Raw genomic sequence first — 25,098 nt, 5'->3', positions numbered from 1 at the left:
TTTGGCCCCTTGCTTTTTAGTTGTCTGTAAATGTGGCCCCTAAAACAATTGAGTTGAATAGCCATGTGCTAGCATGTGCACACAGAATTTGAGGCTCGTACTACAAACCTTAAGGCACAAGACCATGGAACAACGTTGAGAACTTGTTGAATGAAGTCTTGGCGTCGAGCAACACAAACTTAACGTTGAAACAACATGCTTTTTGACCATGTTTAATCAATGTTGGCTTTTGATGTTGGCCATTTTCCCACCAATATTCTACAACATTGAAACATGCTTCTTCACAAGGTTGATTCAATGTCAGCTTGTGACCTTGATTTGACATTGAACTTTGGTCATTTCCTAACCTACAACGTGGATCCAACGTTAGACATTGTTTTCTCAATTTATGAACACAACTATTTGGCAATGTTGTTTTTGTCATGACTTGGTCTTGGGTGTTTGCTTTTCCGGGATGCAACGGAAAGTTGGCACGGGCGAGACGGGAATGAAGGTACATGATTTATTTATATTTATCAAAAAAAGGAATAAACAAAAAGCGCGCACAGAGGCGGAGAATAAACTATGAAACCAAAAGACTATAGCAAAAAAGTACAAACAAAAAACACGCACAATGGCGGAGAACAAACTATGAAACCAAAAAGACTATAAACATGGAACAAAAACTTACTTGGCTTGGACAGAAATAGTTGCTTGAGGAATTGACATGGAAAGAAGTATCAGGCATGGACAGAGCATAAATGTGGGGATGTCGTCAGGACGAACAACAGAAAATGAAAAGCTTAAATAACACAGACATGATTAACAGGTGTGCGACTCAAAACGTGAAACAGGTGCGTGACGTGACAGGTGAAAACTAATGGTTGCTATGGTGACAAACAAGAGTGTACAATGAGTCCAAACGTGGAACAGGTGAAACTAATGGGTAATCATGCAAACAAGACAAGGGAGTGAAAAGACAGAAACTAAACAAAACCTGACTTAAAACAAAACATGATTACACAGACATGACAGTTTTGAAGTGGGCAGCACAGGGGTTAGTGTGTGACCTTCACAATAACAAGGTCCTGGGTTCGATCCCTGGGATCTTTGTGGACTTTGCATCTTCTCCCCGTGACAGTGTGGGACTTAGCTAAACTGCTTCTAGGTAATGTTGCACTTTTCCATGCCAACAAAGCAAGTATGCCTGATAGAGAATGCTGGAACATAAAGTAAGGCTCCACTTTTCAAAATGCGCTAGTTTGATGGTATTTTACGTCGACTTTGCGTGTTAGTGATTAGCATTAGCGATTTTACGAGGTGTATTCAACACTTGAAACAGCGACTGAACTAGCAAGCTAAAGCTAGCAGGAACAATCCATACACCCCCAACACATCTCATCTGTGTCGCCTCTTTACTGGTCAAGCTGAGAACAGCACAGCACACTTCCTTCCTTCACAATAAGAGCGCAGTGCACCACATCCGGTCTGACTGCGAAACAAAATAAAGGTTTCAAAAAAGTACTTTACACAGGTATAATGTACTTAAAGCACTTATTGATACTTATACTTTGACCTAAATAATGGTCAACAGTGTCCAAAGATGTATTTTACCAATATATATGAGGACGTTTTATTAACATTTTATTTGACATAAAAACACACTCTAAGGAGGTAAAATAAGTGTAAAAGGTAAACAATGGAATTAAAAACAATTGAAACGGAAACATTGAATTTTATTGTTTTTATATTGGTATTTAAATGTATTGTTACTACTTCAGTGTTTCCCACACATTCATTTATTTGTGGCGGCCCGCCACGAAAGAATTACGTCCGCCACAAATGGATTTTTCGGCTTGTGACTCGCTCGACCGCTCATAAAAGCAATGGGACTCTGTCTGTGAATGTATCTTGTAGTTACAACTCCGGTGCAGTAGGTGGCGGTAGCCTACTATGCATTGTAACTCCGCCAATAGCACTTAATTCACCTGGTGGGCCAGAAGAAGAAGAAGAAGACGGCGGAGTAAAAGAACAGACCGACCGGATCAAAATACGAGGGTAATATAGGTTGTAGGTAGATAAGTTATAGCTGCATCGCTCGCGGCTCGTCATATATTTAACGTTAATCTGCGATTTCACCGAGCGTTTCACTCACGGTGAGCAGCCTGACGCTGCTTCATTAACACCGCCGCTGTTGTCACGTCACGTGTTACCATACCGACGAGCTAACGTGTCCAGGTTATAACCCTGTTGTCAATAAACACACGTGGAGACAGTGCTTCAGATACTGCATTAATAATGAAGCTAAATTGTCCACTGTCCACTGCAGCATGTGAATGCAATGAAAATAATAAAATCTGAGCCAACCAGCTGTTAAAATGTTGTCCAGGTTAATGTTTTGGCCATTAAAGGCCCTTCATTTCAAGATTTCAACTGTGATCGGGCTTTAAACAGGTGGCTGACCTGTTCAGATGAGTGTAACTCAGGGGTGCTCACACTTTTTCTGCAGGCGAGCTACTTTTCGATTGATCAAGTCGTGGGGATCTACCTCATTCATATATATCATTTATATTTACTTATTTATGAAATATATGTTTTTGTTAACAAGTTAAAGGTGTTTAATGATAATGCAAGCATGTTTAACACATATAGTTAATATTGTTAATAAATTAAAGTTGTTTAATGATAATACAAGTATGTTTAATACATATAGTTAATATTGTTAACAAGTTAAAGGTGTTTATTGACAATACAAGCATGTTTAACAGATATAGTTAATATTGTTAACAAGTTAAAGGTGTTTAAAGATAATACAAGCATGTTTAACACATATAGTTAATATTGTTAACAAGTTAAAGGTGTTTAAAAATAATACAAGCATGTTTAACACATATAGATTCCTTTCTTTCATGAAGACAAGAATATAAGTTGGTGTATTATCTGATTCTGATGACTTGCATTGATAGGAATCAGACAGTGAAGCTGATAACGTCCGCATTTTCGAATGGAGGAGAAAAAAAGTCCTCCTTTCTGTTCAATACCACATGAAAGTGGTTGGTTTTTGGCATCTTATTTGTCCAGCTTCTGTACTCCTTTGTATACACTTTACAAGAAATACATTGTCGGCAAACTCCGTAGCTTGCTAGCTTGTGCACGCCGGCTTTCTGAGACTCTTATTTTGTTAGCGCAACTGTGCAGTCGGTCTTTGGAGTTTTGACGACAGGTACGGCGCCAGAGTCTGTTGAAATAAAGTGTTTCTCGCCTCCCTGTCGGTAATTTTAATGAGCTAAATATGTACATAAAGTGTTGTACTTATATTCCAACTCCGCGTTCTTCTTGGTCATCGCCGCTGCCGCCGTCACCCCCCCGCCCCCCGACCACACCACCACAAATAGATGCCTGTCCTGTGGGAAACACTGTACTTATACAATTATTTTACTTATTGTGGTTTATTTTTTAGTTTATACCCAATTTAAAAAAAAGACGATATTTAATGTTGCGTTTTGGTGGTACAATAAATACTCATGTTTTCAACTGAATGATTAATCATGTTATTAACCGTGATTACGATATCAATCAAAATAATTGATTATTATTTTTGCCGTAATCGTCCAGTCCTACCATCTAACGTCTTGGAATTTCCAGCGCATGCAAAGTCTGCCGTATGAAACGTGCAAATAAGACTCGAAAATGTGCAACTGCACAGAACATTTACCATAATCAGCTCATTTTTAATGTTACATAAAAAATGAGATTGTATTATTAAACAATTATTAACACACTTATCAGCACCATCAAATTGGTACACTATCGGTTGAAAGATGAGAGGAACCCATCACTCGTTCTCCCACTATTATTAGGATGAAACAAGAAAGAGTTTTGTATCTAAGGTGCTCCTGTCAGTGTGAATTTAGTCTCCATTATGAAATCCGTTGCAATATTGTGAACGCATGACGTGCCTGATAAGAACGTCTGGATCTGTGAATTCTTAACTTGCTCCTGAGCTGTCATTTCCTAAGGTTGACATTTTCCATGAACCCTCTAATCAGCATTTTAGAGGCTCAGCTGAAAAAAAAAAAGTGTTTCATCCATTTAAATGATGTTCTCTCCAACATGTTTGCATCCCAGCTGCCATTTATCACTTCATTTTTGCTTTACTCAGTGGGGAAGCAGCTTAGATATGCTGGCAAAGCTGAGGCAGTAGAAAACCACTTTTTATCTCGCCAAGTCTTTTCTTTCACATGCGCTCAGTTTGACATGATGTCTTCTTTCCAAAAACAATAGTCAAGTCTTTGAGTGTCAGGACTGGAAAAGCATGTTTGCACACCTGAAGCGCTTGTTATTTGCAGAGTAAGCATAACATGGAATTACTTGAGGTTGTGAATGCCGTCTGGCGTCGCCGGGGCGTTGTAGCGTCTCATGTACTCGTGCATCTCAGGAAAACTCTTCTTCACGTAGTCCTCGGCGCTGCTTTCTCTCACCGTAGCGAATCGGAATCCCTGAGAGGGATGATGCAACTGCAGGAAAGATGGAGGAAAGTATCATCCAAGAGCTTTAATATCACTCATTTCCCCACTTATTGATTTTCTACAGTTATACATGGCTCTCGAGATGAATAACCTATTTAGCAGCTGGGAGTAAACACAACATCAAAGGAATCCTTATGTTTGCATAAATATCTATATGAATTCACAATAATTATTCAGTATACCATAATATTCATATATATAATGATCTGTCTATCACGGTGTAAAAGACTTCACTAAAACAACCTTCTTTTAGATGCAAGCCCATATCATTTGATTTAATCTAGATAATCAAACCTGTGAACATTTGCAATTCAAAATGTGGGAAATTTCCTGGGAAAATGGGTAAAAATAAGGGATTTGTTTATATATATTACCGTATTTTCCGCACTATTAGCCGCACCTAAAAAACCACAAATTTACTCAAAAGCTGACAGTGCAGCTTTTAACCCGGTGCGCTTTATATATGGATTAATATTAAGATTCATTTTCATAAAGTTTCGGTCTCGCAACTACGGTAAACAGCCGCCATCTTTTTTTCCCCGTAGAAGAGGAAGCGCTTCTTCTTCTACGCAAGCAACCGCCAAGGTAAGCACCCGCCCCCATAGAACAGGAAGCGCTTCTTCTTCTACTGTAAGCAACCACCCGCCCGCGTAGAAGAAGAAGAAGCGCGCGAATATTACGTTTCATTTCCTTTGTGTGTTTACATCTGTAAAGACCACAAAATGGCTCCTACTAAGCGACAGGGATCCGGTTCATGAAAAGACGCAATCTCTCCATCCGCACACGGACTACTATTTCACAGCAACTGCCTAAAGACTTTCAAGAAAAGCTGGCTACTTTCCGTGCATATTGTAAAAACAAGATAGCTGAAAAAAAGATCCGGCCAGAGAACATTATCAACATGGACGAGGTTCCACTGACTTTTGATATTCCTGTGAACCGCACTGTGGATACAACGGGAGCACGTACGGTGAATATTCGCACCACAGGGAATGAGAAGTCATCCTTCACTGTGGTTCTAGCTTGCCATGCTAATGGCCAGAAACTTCCACCCATGGTGATATTCAAAAGGAAGACCTTGCCAAAAGAGACCTTTCCAGCCGGCGTCATCATAAAAGCTAACTCGAAGGGATGGATGAAGAAAAGATGAGCGAGTGGTTAAGGTAAGTTTAAGTTTACGCGAAGAGGCCGGGTGGCTTTTTTCACGCAGCTCCGTCCATGTTGATATACGACTCCATGCGCGCCCACATCACGCTGGTTTTTAATATATTATTAAAGTTTGACTGACCTATCTGACTGTTTTTTTGACATTCCTTTAGCGCAGTTAGATGCGGCTTATAACACGGGGCGGCTTATAGGTGGACAAAGTTTTGAAATATGCCGTTCATTGAAGGCGCGGCTTATAACCCAGGGCGCCTTATGGTGCGGAAAATACGGTACAAATCGGCGTTAAACCAATACAAAGTAATTAATCAAACCTACACCCCTTATCCCAAAAGAAGGTTTTTCTAACTACTAAGCTATCAACTCTGACACATCCTTACAAGTTTGAATAGAAAGTTTTGTGCTGAGGAATAATCCAAACAATCTACAACCTTCTCTGAGCTTGTAGTTGAGGCACATTTTCAGACGGCTCACGTCATTTCCTCCTCAGTGTGACAGAACACATAAAAGGATGAAAGATAGTAGATTCATTTGTCAAAATGTTTACTCAGGGTTTGGACTTTGGGGCATACTTGCCAACCTTGAGACCTCCGATTTCGGGAGGTTGGGGGGTGGGGGCGTGGTCGGGGGCGGGGCGGGGCGTGGTTGGGGCGTGGTTAAGAGGGGAGGAGTATATTGACAGCTAGAATTCACCAAGTCAAGTATTTCATACATATATATATATATATATATATATATATATATATATATATATATATATATATATATATATATATATGTCTTAATAAGGTTATCCAAAAAATAGTGCTCGATACCGTAGTAGAGCGCAATGTATGTATGTGTGGGAAAAAAATCACAAGACTATTTCATCTCTACAGGCCTGTTTCATGAGGGGGGGTACCCTCAATCATCAGGAGATTTTAATGGGAGCATTCGCATACCATGGTTTATATAGGGCACAGAGTGGGTGGGTACAGGCTGGCCTAGGGGCGTGGTGATTGGCTCATGTGTTACCTAGGAGGTGTTTCCGTCTATGGCGGCATGCTGTTACAATTTCGCTGCGCTTGTTGAGGGATGACAGGTCTGGACGGTAAATAATAAACAGTTTCTCTTTCAAGCATAGGTTGCATCTTTTATTACCACTATTGTAAGGTGTGCTGGATGCAAGAATTTGCCATGTTATTGAATATTCAACATTATTGTCTTTGAGGTCCCAAATGTGTTTGCTGAGTTCTGTGGTATTTCGCAGGTTTTTGTTCCTGAAAGAAGCCTTGTGATTGTTCCATCTGGTTTTGAATTCTCCCTCGGTTAATCCTACATATGTGTCGGATGTGTTAATGTCCTTGCGTGTTACCTTAGATTGGTAGACAACTGATGTTTGTAAGCACCCCCCGTTGAGGGGGCAATCAGGTTTCTTTCGACAGTTACATGCTTTGTTGGTTTTGGAGTCGCTCTGTCTGGGGGTCGACGGCTCATTTGCAATTGTTTTGTTGTGGTTTGCTTTTTATATATATATATATATATCTACATCCTGAAAATATGCAAACAAACTGTGTTTAGATAATTGATACCTCAAACTTGCATAAATAAATATTAAGGAATATAACATAACTTGGCTTCTGAGAGTTTCAAAATGTAATGAATAAAATGCTAAAGTTGTTGATAAACAAGCAATTATTTTAATAATTAAATATGGTCATTTTAAATGAATTATTATGATAATTTAAAATCAATTATTTCAAATATGTTTATTTTAATGTATAATTATATGGCTGGATGTAATAAGGAGTCACGAAAAAATACAAATAAAAATACAATTAATTTTGATGTTTTTAGCAAAATACAGTAAACATTTATTTAGTTTTTTTTTTTTTTTTAATTAATAAATATATTTATTTTTAGGTAAAATAAACATAATAATACAATTTATCTCTAGTCTGGATGATTTAGTTCTTGTCACCCTGTTGTCCTCCCGTCATGAAACAAGGCTGTCCTCACTCAGGTCCGCATGGAGCTGGAGGGGGCGTGGCTTCCAGCTCCGGCTGAAAATCGGGAGATTTTCGGGAGAATATTTGTCCCGGGAGGTTTTCGGGAGAGGCGCTGAATTTCGGGAGTCTCCCGGAAAATTCGGGAGGGTTGGCAAGTATGCTTTGGGGGGACATTTCTTTTCTTCATGTTCATCTCTCTGGTGTCAACCGCCTGACATGCACTCATTTCATCAACAACACCCGAGTGTTGAGGAAGGAGTCAACAGTACTGGACAGCGTTTTTTTTTTTTAGCATGGAAAGCAAAATGTGAGAAAAAGACTCGGGGGAAAGGACACAAAACGGGAAGGTTGATTATATAATATTCCTATATTATGAATTATTTCAAATGTTAATGATAAATACATTAAAACCCTCTAAAGATATCTGCTACTCTTTGTAGTCAATGATGTCCCTACAGAAGAGAAGGGGTGCATATGGCCCCAATCCTGGAAGATCTGGGGTAATCAATTTGTAATGCAGTCTGCTGAAAACGATGGAAAATGCCTCTCTACATGGCAACTGGTGCTGTGGTCAAAGTTGGAATTGCCACAAACACAATTTAAGATATTAAATAAATACTCTACTCTACTGCCATCTGGCGGCTAACGTGGAGAGTGCACTCCCCAAATCGTCACGTTCCATGCGTCAGGTAAACTGGAATGAATGGGGCCATATGAATCCCGTTCCTACTGTAGCTTTCAAATGTGGAGTAGTTGATATTGGCCAAACATAAACCTTATTTCAGACATGATGAAGTACTGCATTGAAAGAAGTTTTACTGGCAACATTTAAGTCTCAGTCAATTTCATAGTTGACAAAAACAAAAACAGAAACATCCATTCTGTTCAAGGAGGAGTGCAATCTTTGGGCAGAGCGTGCTGGAGATTGTAGAAGGATACAACGTCCGAGCGACTCTCCTCAATATATTGAGTCCAAATTTAATTCTGTCTCTGTTTAATTCTTTGCCTCTTGTCTTGTTTAACAAATGTCATCGATGTTTGAAGCTGACACAAATGATGTATTTAGTGCAGTGCTCTTACCTTGGGGTCATGGATCCCAGACAGCTGCTCATAGGTCTTCTCGCCCACCATGACGGCGGCCAGGTTGGCGGTGTAGGTGGACAGGCAGAAGAGGCAGAAGATGGCCCACAGGTTCATCAGCAGACGGCCGGTCCAGCACTTTGGAGGCTTGATGGCAACAGTTCTCCCAAAGAGGATGGCGTAGCACACGTTGAGAGCCGAGGAGAAGGAGAAGACCCGGTCTCGGTTACGTCCGCGTGGCGTCATCCCGAATGGACTGTGCCACTCGTACAGCGTGAGGAAGATGGCGGTGACGTGGAGCGAGACGAAGATGCCCAGCCACATGGACCAGTGCAGAGGCCACATGAAGGCACCGATGGGAGCGGCCGTGTCCCGGGTGCGCACCTGGGGACCGCCACAATTGGATCGCATCAAAGGTAGAAATCTACTCAATATCAAGATAGAGGCCTGGTCTACTAAAATCCAAATAACAAGTGCCAAAAAGCTTGTGCAAAGTGAACTATAAACTATTAACGGGTGATCTACTAAGACTGGTGCAGACAGCCACATTTAACATTCATCATATCAAACATCAATGGTGGTTCATTGTTATAACTCAATATGCAGCACCTTTTCTGGGTGATATAAAAGTGAAATTGTGTCTGGAAAGATCCAGAAATGCATGCAGGAATGCAGGAAAATTCATGCTGCAATAAGTTTTTTCATATAAAACCCTAAAACAAAAACAACCTAATTCATTAATTAATTTTTAAGTCGTCCAGCAGCCATGAAATCCTAAAATGATATTGCTCAATAGACTATTATTTTCAGTATCTGACATGTTGACACACATGAGATGTCTTTGCAGCGCCTTCGCCTCCTTTCTCACTGAACATGTGCTAAATATAGAAGTAAGGAAGCACATTTTATTTATAAAGCGCTTTCTACCAGAGGTGGGACCAAGTCATTGTTTTGCAAGTCACAAGTAAGTCTCAAGTCTTTGCCCTCAAGTCCGAGTCAAGTCCCGAGTCAAGACAGGCAAGCCCCGAGTCAAGTCCAAAGTCAAGACTGGAAAGTCTCAAGTCAAGTCCTAAGTCCTGCATTTTGAGTTTCGAGTCCTTTCAAGTCCTTTTAACCACAGACTAATATATTAACACAGATTGTGTATGCTTTTCAAACGCTGTATTTATTTATTAAAACAAGTGCATTTTAAATTGCAGGAAAGAAAATTGTGCTGACATTGCACTTTATAATAGCACTATTAACCAGTCATTTTAAACATTAACTCATTCCTTTACAGAACAAACACATTGAAAAATAAAGTGCAAATGTACTTATTTGTACAAAAGTGTTAACATTGAAAAAACATGACATATACGTGAACATAACAAAAAAGTTGTACTTTTTATATGTCAGGGCCCTATGCTGCATTGCATTTGCAAAAGACCAAATTAGCCAAGAGTCTGTCAGTCATTTGTGCACGATGGGGGCGTAGTATGATGCCACCATGGCTGAAAACTCGCTCCACTGGAGCACTGGAGGCAGGCACTGCCAAGACTCTCATGGCCACTCGGAACAGTGAAGGAAGAGTCTTCATGTTCAATGCCCAGAACAAAAGGGGGAGAGAGTTTTTTTGGGTTGGTGCACTACTTGTAAGTGTATCTTGTGTTTTTATGTTGATTTAATTAAAAAAAGAAAAAAATAAATAAAATTCTTGTGCGGCCCGATACCAATCGATCCACGGACCAGTACCGGGCCGCGGCCCGGTGGTTGGGGACCACTGAGGTAAACAACCAACAGTATGTCAGAAAGCTAGCTAAAACGGTACACATATTCATAATATAGTATACATTTTAACTGACCTTTATTTGACTATTTTTGTCTTTTTTTAGGTGTCTAAAATACGCGGTGCTGCTGACCGCCGTCTAACGTTACGTGTGATATATTGACTAACGTAACCCTGCTTAAAAAAAATCACTGAACAAAAAGTATGAATAAGGTAGTGAACTGCAACAGATTCCCGTGTTTGCAATAACGTTATAACGTTAGCAGTGAGTTTACAGCCTCACTGATTTAACTACACAGCAAATAAAAGTCACGTTACTTAGCCAATAAACGTTATCTTACATTCAAAACTTACCGTTCTTTGTGCAACTTCAAATGCCGGACGAAGTTGGAAGTTGTTGCCTCTCCATCAGTAATTTTGGAACCGCATGTGTTGCATACTGCAAACCGTTTTGTGTTGACCACCTCGTAATTTTTATACCCAAATAAAATTATTTTAGGTATCATTTTTTGTTCACTGGCGTGTGGTTTGGACATGTCTTCTTCGTTGGTTGTCCTGCAATTTGATTGGATGAATGCTGTGTGATGAAAACAAAGTAGATCTAATTTGATTGGCTGTTGTACTGAGAGCACACCAGCTGACACACGCAACGCTGATAGACAAGTACACAATGAAAAATACGGAGTGCTCCCGAATAACTTTTTCATCTTTGGGTTTTGGGGAAAGTAGCAAGTCATGTCAAGTCATGTCAATTCAAAAGGCTCAAGTCCAAGTGAAGTCACAAGTCATTGATGTTAAAGTCTAAGTCCAGTTGCAAGTCTTTTTACATTTTGTCAAGTCGAGTCTAAAGTCATCAAATTCATGACTCGAGTCTGACTCGAGTCCAAGTCATGTGACTCGAGTCCACACCTCTGCTTTCTACAGATGTAAATCACTAAGTGCTGTAGGAGAACTTGGAGAGTACAACAGAAGGTGACAACATCAAAACAAAGGATCAACAAGTGCTTATCAAAAAAACCCTAAAAGTTAAAAGGTTTTCTACAAAGCAAAGTATTCAAATGTTTGTTTTTTAAAAGTCAGCAGAGTCAAGATGACGGAGGGACTGCTGCGAGAGTCTGGGGGCCACAGCCTGGGATGCCAGGTCTACCCGGGTTTTCCAAAGAATAGTTTTTAGTCTCCATAAATCACATTGTGAGTGCTAAATGTTGACTTTATACCTGCATTATCCTTTCCATCCCTACAACAATTTCCCTTGTGGATCAATATGTCATGTCTGTGTAATCATGTTTTGTTTTAAGTCATGTTTTGTTTAGTTATAGGACTCTTTAGTTTCTGTCTTTTCACTCCCTTGTCTTGTTTCCATGATTACCCCATTAGTTTCACCTGTTCCACGTTTGGAGTCATTGTGCACTCTTGATTGTCACCATAGCAACCCATTAGTTTTCACCTGTCACGTCACGCACCTGTTTCACGTCTTGAGTCACGCACCTGTTTTCGTTAATCATGTCTGTAGTATTTAAGTTCAGTGTTTTTCAGTTTGTCTTTCTGACGACCTCACCACATTTATGCTCTGTCCATTCTTTCCATGTCCATTCTTCATGCAACTATTTTTGTCCAAGCCAAGTTTTTTGTTCCATGTTTATAGTCTTTTTGTTTTTCATAGTTTGTTCTCCACCACTGTGCGTGCTTTTCATTTGTACTTTTTTGCTATAGTCTTTTGGTTTCATAGTTTATTCTCCGCCACTGTGCGCGCTTTTTGTTTGATCCTTTTTTTTTTGTATTTATAGTTCATAAATAAATCATGTACCTTCATTCCCGTCTCGCCCGTGCCAACTTTCCGTTGCATCCGGGAAAAGCAAACACCCAGGACCAAGTCTTGACACAATAAAGTTAGTCTAAGTCTAAATGATTAGATTTGCATCTCATCCTGCACATTCAGCATATATTCTGCCTCTACATGAAGACATCATCAATCCGATATCCTCAGTAGGGTGACGGGTGAGCTGGAGTCTATCCCAGCTGACTTCAGGTGAGAGGCGGGTCATACACTCGACTGGTCGCCAGCCACGCTAAATAGATTACGCTCTCAATTTGGCAAACCTCTGCACACGAGCTAATAGATCAGCTGCGTGTGCTAACAAGTTCTCACGTGTTTTAAACCTTTGGTGGATCAGGCCGTGTGTTGTTTAGAGTCGTCGTCAAATCTCTCTTACGGTGGAACCTTTAAAGTCCAACAGCCTTCAGGTCAGATCATTTGTAGTCAGGTCGGCAACGGGCTGACACTCCTTTGTTCTCCGTGCCAGCAAACTACTCGTCACTAAGAGGTGTGGACACCACTCACCTGGACAAAGTTTACTTTTGGCTTAGATTATAATTTTTTTCAACGGTATCTCCATACTTGCTACTTGGTTACTTTGTGTGTTGTGCTAGCATTGAACATGTCAATATTGTGATGCAGTCATTGGTAATATCTTGGTTCTTATTACTGAGGATGAGTTCAACCATGGCACTGATCATGTGACCAGTCAACACCAACGGTGGAACATCACCTTCAAAGTGAATAATGCAGTGAAACCATTCAGACATAAAGACGGTGTTGGCGTGAGGTCAAAGAGAAAAGAAGAAGAAGTAAAGAACTGACCAGAATTCCCAGGCTGGTGGAGAAGAAAGGTGATGTGAAGTCAATGACTTGGCTTCGTGCTGAGTTGATGCTGAAAGACGTCACGGCCAAGTGAGCAGCACCACTGAGAAGGTCGCCCACCAATCCTGTCCAGCGACCATTTTTAAAGCCTCCGTACTTTCCATCTCCAACAATGTAGAGGTCAAAGGTGAAGCCCATATCCTCTGCCAGCTTCTCCAACAAGTCAATGCAGTAACCATAGCAGCATTTCTTTGAGTCCGTGGGTATGGATCCGTTCGGTCCTGCGAGGTTCTGAAAAAGTCCCTCTAAAACCGAGGAGTCGTTGGAGAGCGGGTCGAGGCACAGCTGGCCAGCGGGACAAAGACCGTCTCCGTCCACTTCTCGGGTGAAAACGAAGGGGTGCTCCACCAGGGTCACCACCCGCAAATGCAGCCTTGTGGGTCTGCGCCAGTCGCCTCCAACTCCAGAACCCTGGTGGCTGGGCCAGGCCCTCTGGTCCATCAGGACTTTGCCCCTGCGCCAACGTGCAAGCCTAGTCCAGGTCGGCTGGCCCAGAGGGTCCAGCTGGAGGGACCAGATGTAGTGATGGGCCTCCGAGATGACATTCTGGCTCTGACGGTCTCTGGATATGAAGCCGCTTTGGCCCTCAAACGATGTGTTGGAAAGGAATCTACAAGGGACAACACAAGAAGAGATGATTCAAAAGTCATCTTTGTCATGACCTTTTGGACTTGTGTTGTTTTGTACAATGTGTTTGGTGTTGAATTCCTGTCTTCATTGTGTACTTTTCACTTATCCTCTCTGCCACTGAGCTCTGGCTCCCACACATGTCCCTGATTGGCAACCAGGACACAGCTGTTCCTGGTTGCCAATCAGGCTCTTATATATGCCAGCTCTGTCTGTTTAAAATGGCAACTGGCAGACTGTTCTTTGTCTTTGTGTCTTCTTCTTGATTCTGACATCAAGAAGAAGGGTTTTTTGGATGGGAAAACGCCAAAGACTGAAGGCGTTTGTGATCGACATTAATCAGCAAAGACAATCACACATTTTTCATGAAAATCGTCCGATACTGAACAGAGGCTGATTAATCGCCACATTTCCACTGCAAAACATTCATCTCTTAATGTTCATCAAAGTGAAAATGGTGGACCTGGAGAAAAAAAAGTGTTTGGTAAGCCCGGCCTGACTTGCATATCAAAATGTTTTGAGTCATTTTTTCAAATGTGAATGAATAGAGATTATTTTGTCAACCTCATTTGTATGCAAAACCCTCCAGGAACCTAAGGGAAAAGACCTCCTTGCCCTTAATCAATATGTATGCAAGTGTGATCACACGTCCGTCTTTCTGTGTCAGCAATGTCATAGAACAATGATCATCACTGTCTACATGTAACAAGCAGGATAAATGGGTTGTCTAAACAAAGACCCCTGCATCTGAGCAGGTATTTCCTACAGACCAGCATCCTCTGCAGTGGGCATCTGGGTTTTGCATAATGGGAATATTCTTTTTTCCCCAAATGTGTAACTCCGACAAAAGAAATGGACCAAAACCATGGCGAAGGATGCTGGTACTCAGGAGGATACAAGACGACAAAGTGTCCTTCAAAGAGGCTACACAGGTTTACTGATGAAGTTATTGATTAGACTTCATGACAGAAGTGTTGCTAGTGCAATACAGTTAGTTAGACCTTACATTAGTATTCTGGATCACATTAATTCACTTAAATGTCATACTTCTTATCCATGTTGACCCTCAACATGTCACTTTATAGCTTGCAGAGTCACCTGTCACCTTCACTCCATTGAATCAATACGCTCACGAGGACAATGTTATCAGGTCACATTGGCCCGAGATTGACGACATGTTAAAGGTCACAGGGGTTCTGTCATTTAAAGTATGTTTGAGTGCTTTTAGGTATTTGATGATAGATGTAGTTAATAGAGTGCATAAAGGTCAAGACAATGTGTTGAGTTACCTCTCAAGGCCAGACGCATCCTCTTGAAAACCAGCGTCCTCTGCAGTAGACATTTGTGTTTTGCATAACGGGGCATTTTCTTTTTCCGAATGTGTAACTCTGTCAAAAGAAATACCGTATTTTTCGGACTATAAGTCGCAGTTTTTTTCATAGTTTGGCCGGGCTCCAGTGCAACTTATATATGTTTTTTTCCTTCTTTATTATGCATTTTCGGCAGGTGCGACTTATACTCCGGTGCGACTTATACTCCGAAAAATACGGTACATACAAAACAAACGTCTACTGCAGAGGACAGTTTCTCGGGAAACATACAGTTCTGTACATAGTGATGAGATCCTAAAGTAAAGTTAAAGTACCGATGATTGTCACACACACACTAGGTGTGGCGAAATTATTCTCTGCATTTAACCCATCACCCTTGATCACCCCCTGGGAGGTGAGGGGAGCAGTGGGCAGCAGCGGTGGCCGCGCCCGGGAATCATTTTTGGTGATTTAACCCCCAATTCCAACCCTTGATGCTGAGTGCCAAGCAGGGAGGTAATGGCTCCCATTTTTATAGTCTTTGGTATGACTCGGCCGGGGTTTGAACCCACAACCTACCGATCTCAGGGCGGACACTTTAACCACTAGGCCACTGAGTAGGTAATCTTGTTGTTACGATACCAGATTTGCAGATTTGAATTTCCACAATTCCCGATACTCATTCGATATGAAGATAACATAAAAAACGTACTTTTAAATGACTACTTTAATGAAAAGTGTTTTAAAGTGTCAAGTATTTAAGATTAGTGTCATGTCTGTCTAATCATGTTTTGTTTTAAGTCATGTTTTGTTTAGTTTCGGCTTTTCACTCCCTTGTCTTGTTTGCATGATTACCCATTAGTTTCACCTGTTCCACGTTTGGACTCATTGTGCACTCTTGTTTGTCACCATAGCAACCATTAGTTTTCACCTGTCACGTCACGCACCTGTTTACACGTTTTGAGTCACGCACCTGCTTTCACTAATCATGTCCATAGTATTTAAGTTCATTCATTTTCTGTTGTTCGTCCTGACGACATCCCCGCATTTGTGCTCCTGCACACTCTCCACACCCTGATGACCCTTGCTACGCTTTTTTCATGCCGGTTCCATGCCAAGTACGTTTTTGTTTATTAAGCCACAGTTAGTGTTTTGTTTAATTGTTCATAGTTTCTGCCAATGTGCAAGTTTTGTGTTTATAGTCTAGTTTTGTACCTCCGCCCCTGTGCGTGCTTTTCGTTTATTCTTTTTTTGATAGTTTAAATAAATCATGTACCCACCTTCAAGCCTTGACCAGTCCAGTTCATTTGCACCACGGGAGAACAAACCACGTCACAGTCCAAGTCATGACAATTAGTGTGCTTCGATATCTTTTAGCACACAATCTAAGGGGCATACGCTCATAAATAACAACAGTAGTCAACTATTTGATATTGTAAAAAGAACAGCAGTGGCATGGAGACTTTAAGTATATTAATATTATTTCAATATGGTGGTGGTGTGAAGTCATATAGTTTGTAATGAAATGGGCTAATAAAAAGGCTAAAACATATATTTCAAGACAAATCTTTGTGTTTTTATTCGTATCAAAATGTCAACTTGTTTAAATGCATGACAATATTCACCTCACTTTCTCTTTCAATATGTACCTCTACTCGCTAAATATAGCAAGCAAGTCGCTAAAGAGCATCAGAGATCATTGGTGCTATGTGGTATTCTAAGGAGGATCATTGGTGCTACGTGGTATTCTCTGGTCAAGCAGGCAGGTGGAAGCTGTAAAGCTCCAGTTATGCTTCACTGACACACTTCACTTATCATTTGTTCATGAGCGAGGGACAACTGGAAGCAACACATCTGTAAATATACTTTATGGGACACACTGACACATATTTTTTAAAGATCACACACGTTTTTCTTCAGTTTTGAGTCAGGGCTCGCTAAGTGTTGTGCACTAGTCAGGATTGACAATACTGAAAAAAGCAAATATAAATGTTTTTTTTTTTGCATGTTGGTATCGACTTAGAGAAGAACATCAGATGTTGCAGTTTATTTTTGTTTGTAATATGCATGTTATATTTCATACAGATCAGTGTTTCAAAAGCCACATTTCCTCACACATGCTATTATTGAAGAAGATGACTTTGTGCCTCAACCAGGAGTTTGTTATTCAAACAGTAACTTGCATCTACTGGACCATGTTTGCATTTGGCTGTAGGGCAGTCATCATTAAGTAAACCTGTAAAGTGACCTGGAAGGACAATATATTGGGCTGATAATACATTTACTGACCTACTGTTAAATGATATTGTCAACATTATATTGAGACCAAATGAACCACTGACAAAATGATCATACATAATAATGCAAGTGTACCCTTTCAAATGCAATAAGCATATTTTAACATTGAATTTGGAATGTAAACATTTTAATATCCAAGTTAAATAAAACAAACAGATATTAATATTAATATTAGTGGGTAGTGCTCAGAGAGTATGGGGTATCGGACTGTCTGATTGTGGCGGTCCGCTCCCTGTATGATCAGTGTCAGAGCTTGGTCCGCATTGCCGGCAGTAAGTCGGACACGTTTCCAGTGAGGGTTGGACTCCGCCAAGGCTGCCCTTTGTCACCCATTCTGTTCATAACCTTTATGGACAGAATTTCTAGGCGCAGTCAAGGCGTTGAGGGGATCTGGTTTGGTGGCTGCAGGATTAGGTCTCTGCTTTTTGCGGATGATGTGGTCCTGATGGCTTCATCTGGCCAGGATCTTCAGCTCTCACTGGATCGGTTCGCAGCCGAGTGTGAAGCGACTGGGATGAGAATCAGCACCTCCAAGTCCGAGTCCATGGTTCCAAGGGTGGTGTGCCATCTCCGGGTTGGGGAGGAGACCCTGCCCCAAGTGGAGGAGTTCAAGTACCGAGGAGTCTTGTTCACGAGTGGGGGAAGAGTGGATCGTGAGATCGACAGGCGGATCGGTGCGGCATCTTCAGTAATGCGGACGCTGTATCGATCCGTTGTGGTGAAGAAGGAGCTGAGCCGGAAGGCAAAGCTCTCAATTTACCGGTCGATCTACGTTCCCATCCTCACCTATGGTCATGAGCTTTGGGTTATGACCGAAAGGACAAGATCACGGGTACAAGCGGCCGAAATGAGTTTCCTCCGCCGGGTGGTGGGTCTCTCCCTTAGAGATAGGGTGAGAAGCTCTGTCATCCGGGGGGAGCTCAAAGTAAAGCCGCTGCTCCTCCACATGGAGAGGAGCCAGATGAGGTGGTTCGGGCATCTGGTCAGGATGCCACCCGAACGCCTCCCTAGGGAGGTGTTTAGGGCACGTCCGACCGGTAGGAGGCCGCGGGGAAGACCCAGGACACGTTGGGAAGACTATGTCTCCCGGCTGGCCTGGGAACGCCTCGGGATCCCCCGGGAGGGGCTGGACGAAGTGGCTGGGGAGAGGAAAGTGTGGGCTTCCCTGCTTAGGCTGCTGCCCCCGCGACCCGACCTCGGATAAGCGGAAGAAGATGGATGGATGGATGGATATTAAAAATAAAAGTTACTCTGTTAGCAAAAATTTGCACTTGAATAAAAATCCCAACCAAAAGCAACACAATAGCTTCTGTCTCTATCAGAGTCGATGTGGGCCCCGCAAATATACACAACCAAAACAATAAATAAAATGGCTAAATAAAGTTATTGTGACCAAAATGATCACTCTTATCAATAGAATCGCGGTATTGTTGAATGTGCTCAAAAAGTACTGATATGCACAATAGAAGGGGAAAAGTGGTAGAGAATGGATGGATGGAATATTTGCACCAGGTAGTTTTTTTTTTAATAATTAAAATAAATAACCAAGCACTAGACATTCTTGGCAGAGGAAACATCACATTTTTGTTCTGGCCATATTATTTGTATTTGTGTGTTTAAATGTCTTTATCTTTTTTCATTTTAATTTGTTGATATTTTAGAATATTTTTTTAATAAATGCAAATAGGGTGATAAGTTTGTTTCACTTCCAGTTGATGTGACCTCCCACAAGTTCACTTCCTTTTTAAACTGATTGAACTTGACACTGTGGACTTTACATCGACAACTTTGTGCAAAGACAGCACAGTCTTTATGTTTACTGTCAATAATGTAGCTCAATAGTTATGTTTGCATACGTTTAGAATGGGCTATGACCTTTCCTAATGGGGGAAGGCGTTAGTGTCTCTTGTTTTCATGTTGGCATTTAAAATAGCGAGCAAAATATGTTATTCAAAGAGCAGTTATCAATCACGGTTTTTTGATCATTTTCATTTAATACAGTAATACTGACCACTGGGAGTTATCATTACTGCCGTTTATGTGCGTGTAGTAAACATGCTGGAACATGTACCAACGCATGCATATGGCCATTATCAACGCTGGAAAAGCTCAGGACTTCATTAGTCCTTATACAATGGGACATAAGGACCTATTGTATTTGTAAGGTTTTATTCTTTATTCTTTATTCTTCCGCCGCCACATTAAACTGTAATTTGACCCACTTAACATGCTTCAAAACTCACCATATTTGACCCACACATCAGGACCTGCGAAAATTACCTTTTTTAAAAAAAAACCAAACCTCAAAACTCTAAATTGCGCTCTAGCGCCCCCTAGGAAAAAAAAAAACTAGACTGCCTATATCTCCCACTAGAAAGATCGGAGAGACATGAAACAAAAACCTTTATGTAGGTGTGACTTAGACCTAGATTTCATAATAGTAAATTCTCGGGCAAAAATCAACAGGAAGTTGGCAATTCCCCCTTCAAGACAAAAAAGTACTAAAAACAGTCACTTTTTCCTCTTTGAGCTGTAATTTGACCCCCTTAACATGCTTCAAAACTCACCGAACTGAACACACACATCAGGACTGGCAAAAATTGCGATCTAATAAAAAAACTTAACCCCAAATCTTAAAATTGTGCTCTAGCGCAATTTTTTAATGAAACGCACAAAAAACTGCTCCTCGGATGACAAAACTGACAAAACTGCCTGTAACTCCCACTGGGAAGGTCGGAGAGACATGAAACAAAAACCTCTATGTAGGGCTTACTTAGACCTACATTTCATAAATTGACAACCTCCAGCAAAAATCAACAGGAAGTTTGCTATTCCCCCTTCAAAACACATTTTTTGTAAAAACCGGTCACCTTCCTTCAAAAACGAACTCCTCTGAGCGCGTTTGTCGTTTCGCCTTCAAACTAACACAGGAGAGAGATTGAACCCTTGTGATTACAATGACAGAAGCGCTTTTTTTTCTAACTGCTCCGGTTTTGATTTTATGACCCTTCAAAGACCCGCTGCGCTGATGCTGCTGCGCTGCTGTTTTTTTAAGATGGCTGCTTAAAAGCAGGAAACGTGCCCACACAATGCAGACAAGGTAGGTACACTAGACAAAAGTCTTGGGACACTTCAGACTAAAAGTAGACAAAAGTATTGGGACACTTATGACCAGGCACGTGCACACATAGGGCCCTATGGGTGCTTGAGCCCCTGCCCTTTTTTGCCTCTTCTTAAAAAGTGCCCTCTGCCTGTGTGTGTGTTTTTTTTCTTTTTTTTTTTCTTTAAACAGTAATAAATTCCTGTCAGGGATGTAAAAAATACAAACAAAAAAAACAGCGGTACAAAAACTCCACATTTTCTTGTAATACCGGGTTGTTTAAGCCTGCCGCTTCCGCCAGAAAGAGAGAGAGAGGGCGAGTGAGTGAGTAAGTAAGAGGAGAGAGAGCCAACTGCGCCCCTGAGGAGACGTGACAGTGGAGCAACTTGAACCTGTGAGTTATGGTCTAGTCGCCGTCCACTAATCCAGCATCTAATATGGGTAATATTTCAGAAAAAAACGCTGTATTATTCTATTATTCAATGTGTCAGCTTCTGTTTTTGCCGGACGTCGGAGCACAGCGCATCAATTGAGCATGGCACATAATTTCCGCACAGAGCAGAGCGGATCGTGCGGGACAGGAAGTAGTGTACAAAATACAAAATAAAACACCGGGTTAATTTTCAAAATAAAATGCACTGTGTCTAATAATAAACCAGTGTTTTGTTGCTTTTCATGTCTTCCAAGACTATGATAATGTGAATTAACTCATGACAATAATTTGTTGACACAAAAGAAATGGCAATCACTTTTACCTACAAAGGACACACAGCTAAGTAGTTAGCTTCCTATTAGCAAATTTAATTTTACATTAATTTCCATATTGTGTAAAGGACCAAAAAAAAATGTTCTGCCCTTTTCTGACTTTGAGCCCCTGCCCCTCTATAATCATGTGCACGTCCCTGCTTATGACTATCACTGGACAAAAGTATCGGGACAGTTAGGACTAGCACCTGCCAAATACGCGGGCCCGACCAATGCTGCTTGCAGCTTTAATTTTTACTTATCATTCGGTTTATTAACTTTTCGAATATTGCCCTAGGCCTAAGAATAAAGCTACATTTCATAGAGACGTTACGTTTGACAAAGTTGTAGTGATTTATGACGTCTGTGTGATTATTAACACAGTTTATGGAAAATACATTGTAAGTCAACAAATATATACTCTATTAGGAGAGAACGCTTTGTTTTGATACTGTTGCAGAAGAGAGGTGTGTGTGTGTGTGTGTGTGTGTGTGTGTGTGTGTGTGTGTGTGTGTGCGTGTGAGTGTTACAGCATAGGACAGAGCATGGTCCCGCCAGCCTCTCAGTGAAGAAAGTGAGTGAGTGTCAAGAAGCAAAGCAAACACTCCGTCATGTTCTCCATCACATCAGCGGAGATAAACATGACGTCTCCTACGTCAAATCACCAGCAAACTGATAAGTTGACGACACAAGCACTCAAACACGATGACTTCACCTCAGCAGGAGGGAGAACATCCTCCTCTAACCGAGCGGAAAGATTTTAGTGATGAAGGTGAGAAAAGATGCAGTCATCCATCCTCTAAAGGCTGCTTCTCACCTCTAAGATGCAGCCATCACAAGTTTTACATGAAGAACATTCACTTTTTTTCTATATTATCTACAAAGCCCAGAAGCAGTGAAGTTGTCATCTTGTGTAAATGGTAAATAAAAATGATTTGCAAATCCTTTTCAACTTATATTCGATTGAATAGACTGCAAAGACAAGATATTTCATGTTCACACTGAGAAACTTTCTTATTTTTTGCAAAGATTAGCTCATTTGGAATTGGATGCCTGCAACATGTTTCAAAAAAGCTGGCACAAGTGGCAAAAAAGAGTGAGGAATGCTCATCAAAGACTTATTTGGAACATCTCACAGGTGAACAGGCTAATTGGGAACAGGTGGGTGCCATGATTGGGTATAAAAGCAGCTTCCATGAAATGCATCCATTGTTCTCTTTTTTGACGGATGTTTTGTCAAAATGAGGTTGCCAAAGCAGGATGTTTTCAAAGCAGGTTTAACGTTGGTCGAGGGGAAGATGCTGTGTAACAGATTTGCTGTTGCGACATCCAGTGGACACATTGGGAACAGCAGTTTCTTTCATTTGAAAATGAAGCTAATTTTACATTTAGCAAACTCATCTCACGGCCGGATTAAACCCTGATTCATGTTTGACATGACTGCCATATATAATCATAACTACCATGTTTGACATCACTGCCATATATAATCATAACTACCATGTTTGACATCACTGCCATATATAATCATAACTACCATGTTTGACACCACTGTCATTTATAATCATAACTACCATGTTTGACATCACTGCCATATATAATCATAACTACCATGTTTGACACCACTGCCATTTATAATCATAACTACCATGTTTGACATCACTGCCATATATAATCATAACTACCATGTTTGACATCACTGCCATATATAATCATAACTACCATGTTTGACATCACTACCATATATAATCATAACTACCATGTTTGACACCACAGCCATATATAATCATAACTACCATGTTTGACATCACTGCCATATATAATCATAACTACCATGTTTGACATCACTGCCATATATAATCATAACTACCATGTTTGACATCACTGCCATATATAATCATAACTACCATGTTTGACACCACTGCCATATATAATCATAACTACCATGTTTGACATCACTGCCATATATAATCATAACTACCATGTTTGACATCACTGCCATATATAATCATAACTACCATGTTTGACATCACCGTCATATATAATCATAACTACCATGTTTGACACCACTGCCATATATAATCATAACTACCATGTTTGACATCACCGTCATATATAATCATAACTACCATGTTTGACATTACTGCCATATATAATCATAACTACCATGTTTGACACCACTGTTATATATAATCATAACTACCATGTTTGACATCACTGCCATATATAATCATAACTACCATGTTTGACATCACTGCCATATATAATCATAACTACCATGTTTGACACCACTGCCATATATAATCATAACTACCATGTTTGACATCACTGTCATATATAATCATAACTACCATGTTTGACATTACTTCCATATATAATCTTAACTACCATGTTTGACATCACTGCCATATATAATCATAACTACCATGTTTGACACCACTGCCATATATAATCATAACTACCATGTTTGACACCACTGCCATATATAATCATAACTACCATGTTTGACATCACCGTCATATATAATCATAACTACCATGTTTGACACCACTGCCATATATAATCATAACTACCATGTTTGACATCACTGTCATATATAATCATAACTACCATGTTTGACATTACTTCCATATATAATCATAACTACCATGTTTGACATCACTGCCATATATAATCATAACTACCATGTTTGACACCACTGCCATATATAATCATAACTACCATGTTTGACACCACTGCCATATATAATCATAACTACCATGTTTGACATCACTGCCATATATAATCATAACTACCATGTTTGACATTACTTCCATATATAATCATAACTACCATGTTTGACACCACTGCCATATATAATCATAACTACCATGTTTGACACCACTGCCATATATAATCATAACTACCATGTTTGACACCACTGCCATATATAATCATAACTACCATGTTTGACATTACTTCCATATATAATCATAACTACCATGTTTGACACCACTGCCATATATAATCATAACTACCATGTTTGACACCACTGCCATATATAATCATAACTACCATGTTTGACATTACTTCCATATATAATCATAACTACCATGTTTGACACCACTGTCATATATAATCATAACTACCATGTTTGACATTACTGCCATATATAATCATAACTACCATGTTTGACACCACTGCCATTTATAATCATAACTACCATGTTTGACATCACTGCCATTTATAATCATAACTACCATGTTTGACATTACTGCCATATATAATCATAACTACCATGTTTGACATCACTGCCATTTATAATCATAACTACCATGTTTGACGTTACTGCTATATATAATCATAACTACCATGTTTGACATTACTTCCATATATAATCATAACTACCATGTTTGACATCACTGCCATTTATAATCATAACTACCATGTTTGACATCACTGCCATATATAATCATAACTACCATGTTTGACATCACTGCCATATATAATCATAACTACCATGTTTGACATTACTTCCATATATAATCATAACTACCATGTTTGACATCACTGTTATTTATAATCATAACTACCATGTTTGACATCACTGTCATTTATAATCCTAACTACCATGTTTGACATCACTGCCATATATAATCATAACTACCATGTTTGACATCACTGTCATATATAATCTTAACTACCATGTTTGACATCACTGCCATATATAATCATAACTACCATGTTTGACACCACTGCCATATATAATCATAACTACCATGTTTGACATCACTGTCATATATAATCATAACTACCATGTTTGACATTACTGTC

The 25,098-nt window shown here is 40.2% G+C and overlaps 1 protein-coding gene across 1 annotated transcript in view; it reads right to left on the bottom strand.

Annotated features, from left to right (window-relative positions):
* The window catches only part of grin3a (glutamate receptor, ionotropic, N-methyl-D-aspartate 3A), a 111,491-nt gene that overhangs the window by 41,605 nt on the left and 44,788 nt on the right, over positions 1-25,098 (bottom strand). Inside the window, exons 3-5 of the mRNA XM_061980921.2 lie at positions 13,147-13,816; positions 8,741-9,124; positions 4,351-4,496 (exon numbers count right to left, since the gene is read on the bottom strand). Of these exons, the coding sequence (XP_061836905.2) occupies positions 4,351-4,496; positions 8,741-9,124; positions 13,147-13,816 (1,200 nt within the window). The remainder of the gene's footprint in view (positions 1-4,350; positions 4,497-8,740; positions 9,125-13,146; positions 13,817-25,098) is intronic.

Source organism: Nerophis lumbriciformis, linkage group LG20 (genome assembly GCF_033978685.3).
Source record: "Nerophis lumbriciformis linkage group LG20, RoL_Nlum_v2.1, whole genome shotgun sequence".
Taxonomy (NCBI): domain Eukaryota; kingdom Metazoa; phylum Chordata; class Actinopteri; order Syngnathiformes; family Syngnathidae; genus Nerophis; species Nerophis lumbriciformis.
This window is presented reverse-complemented; position numbering and strand designations above follow the sequence as displayed.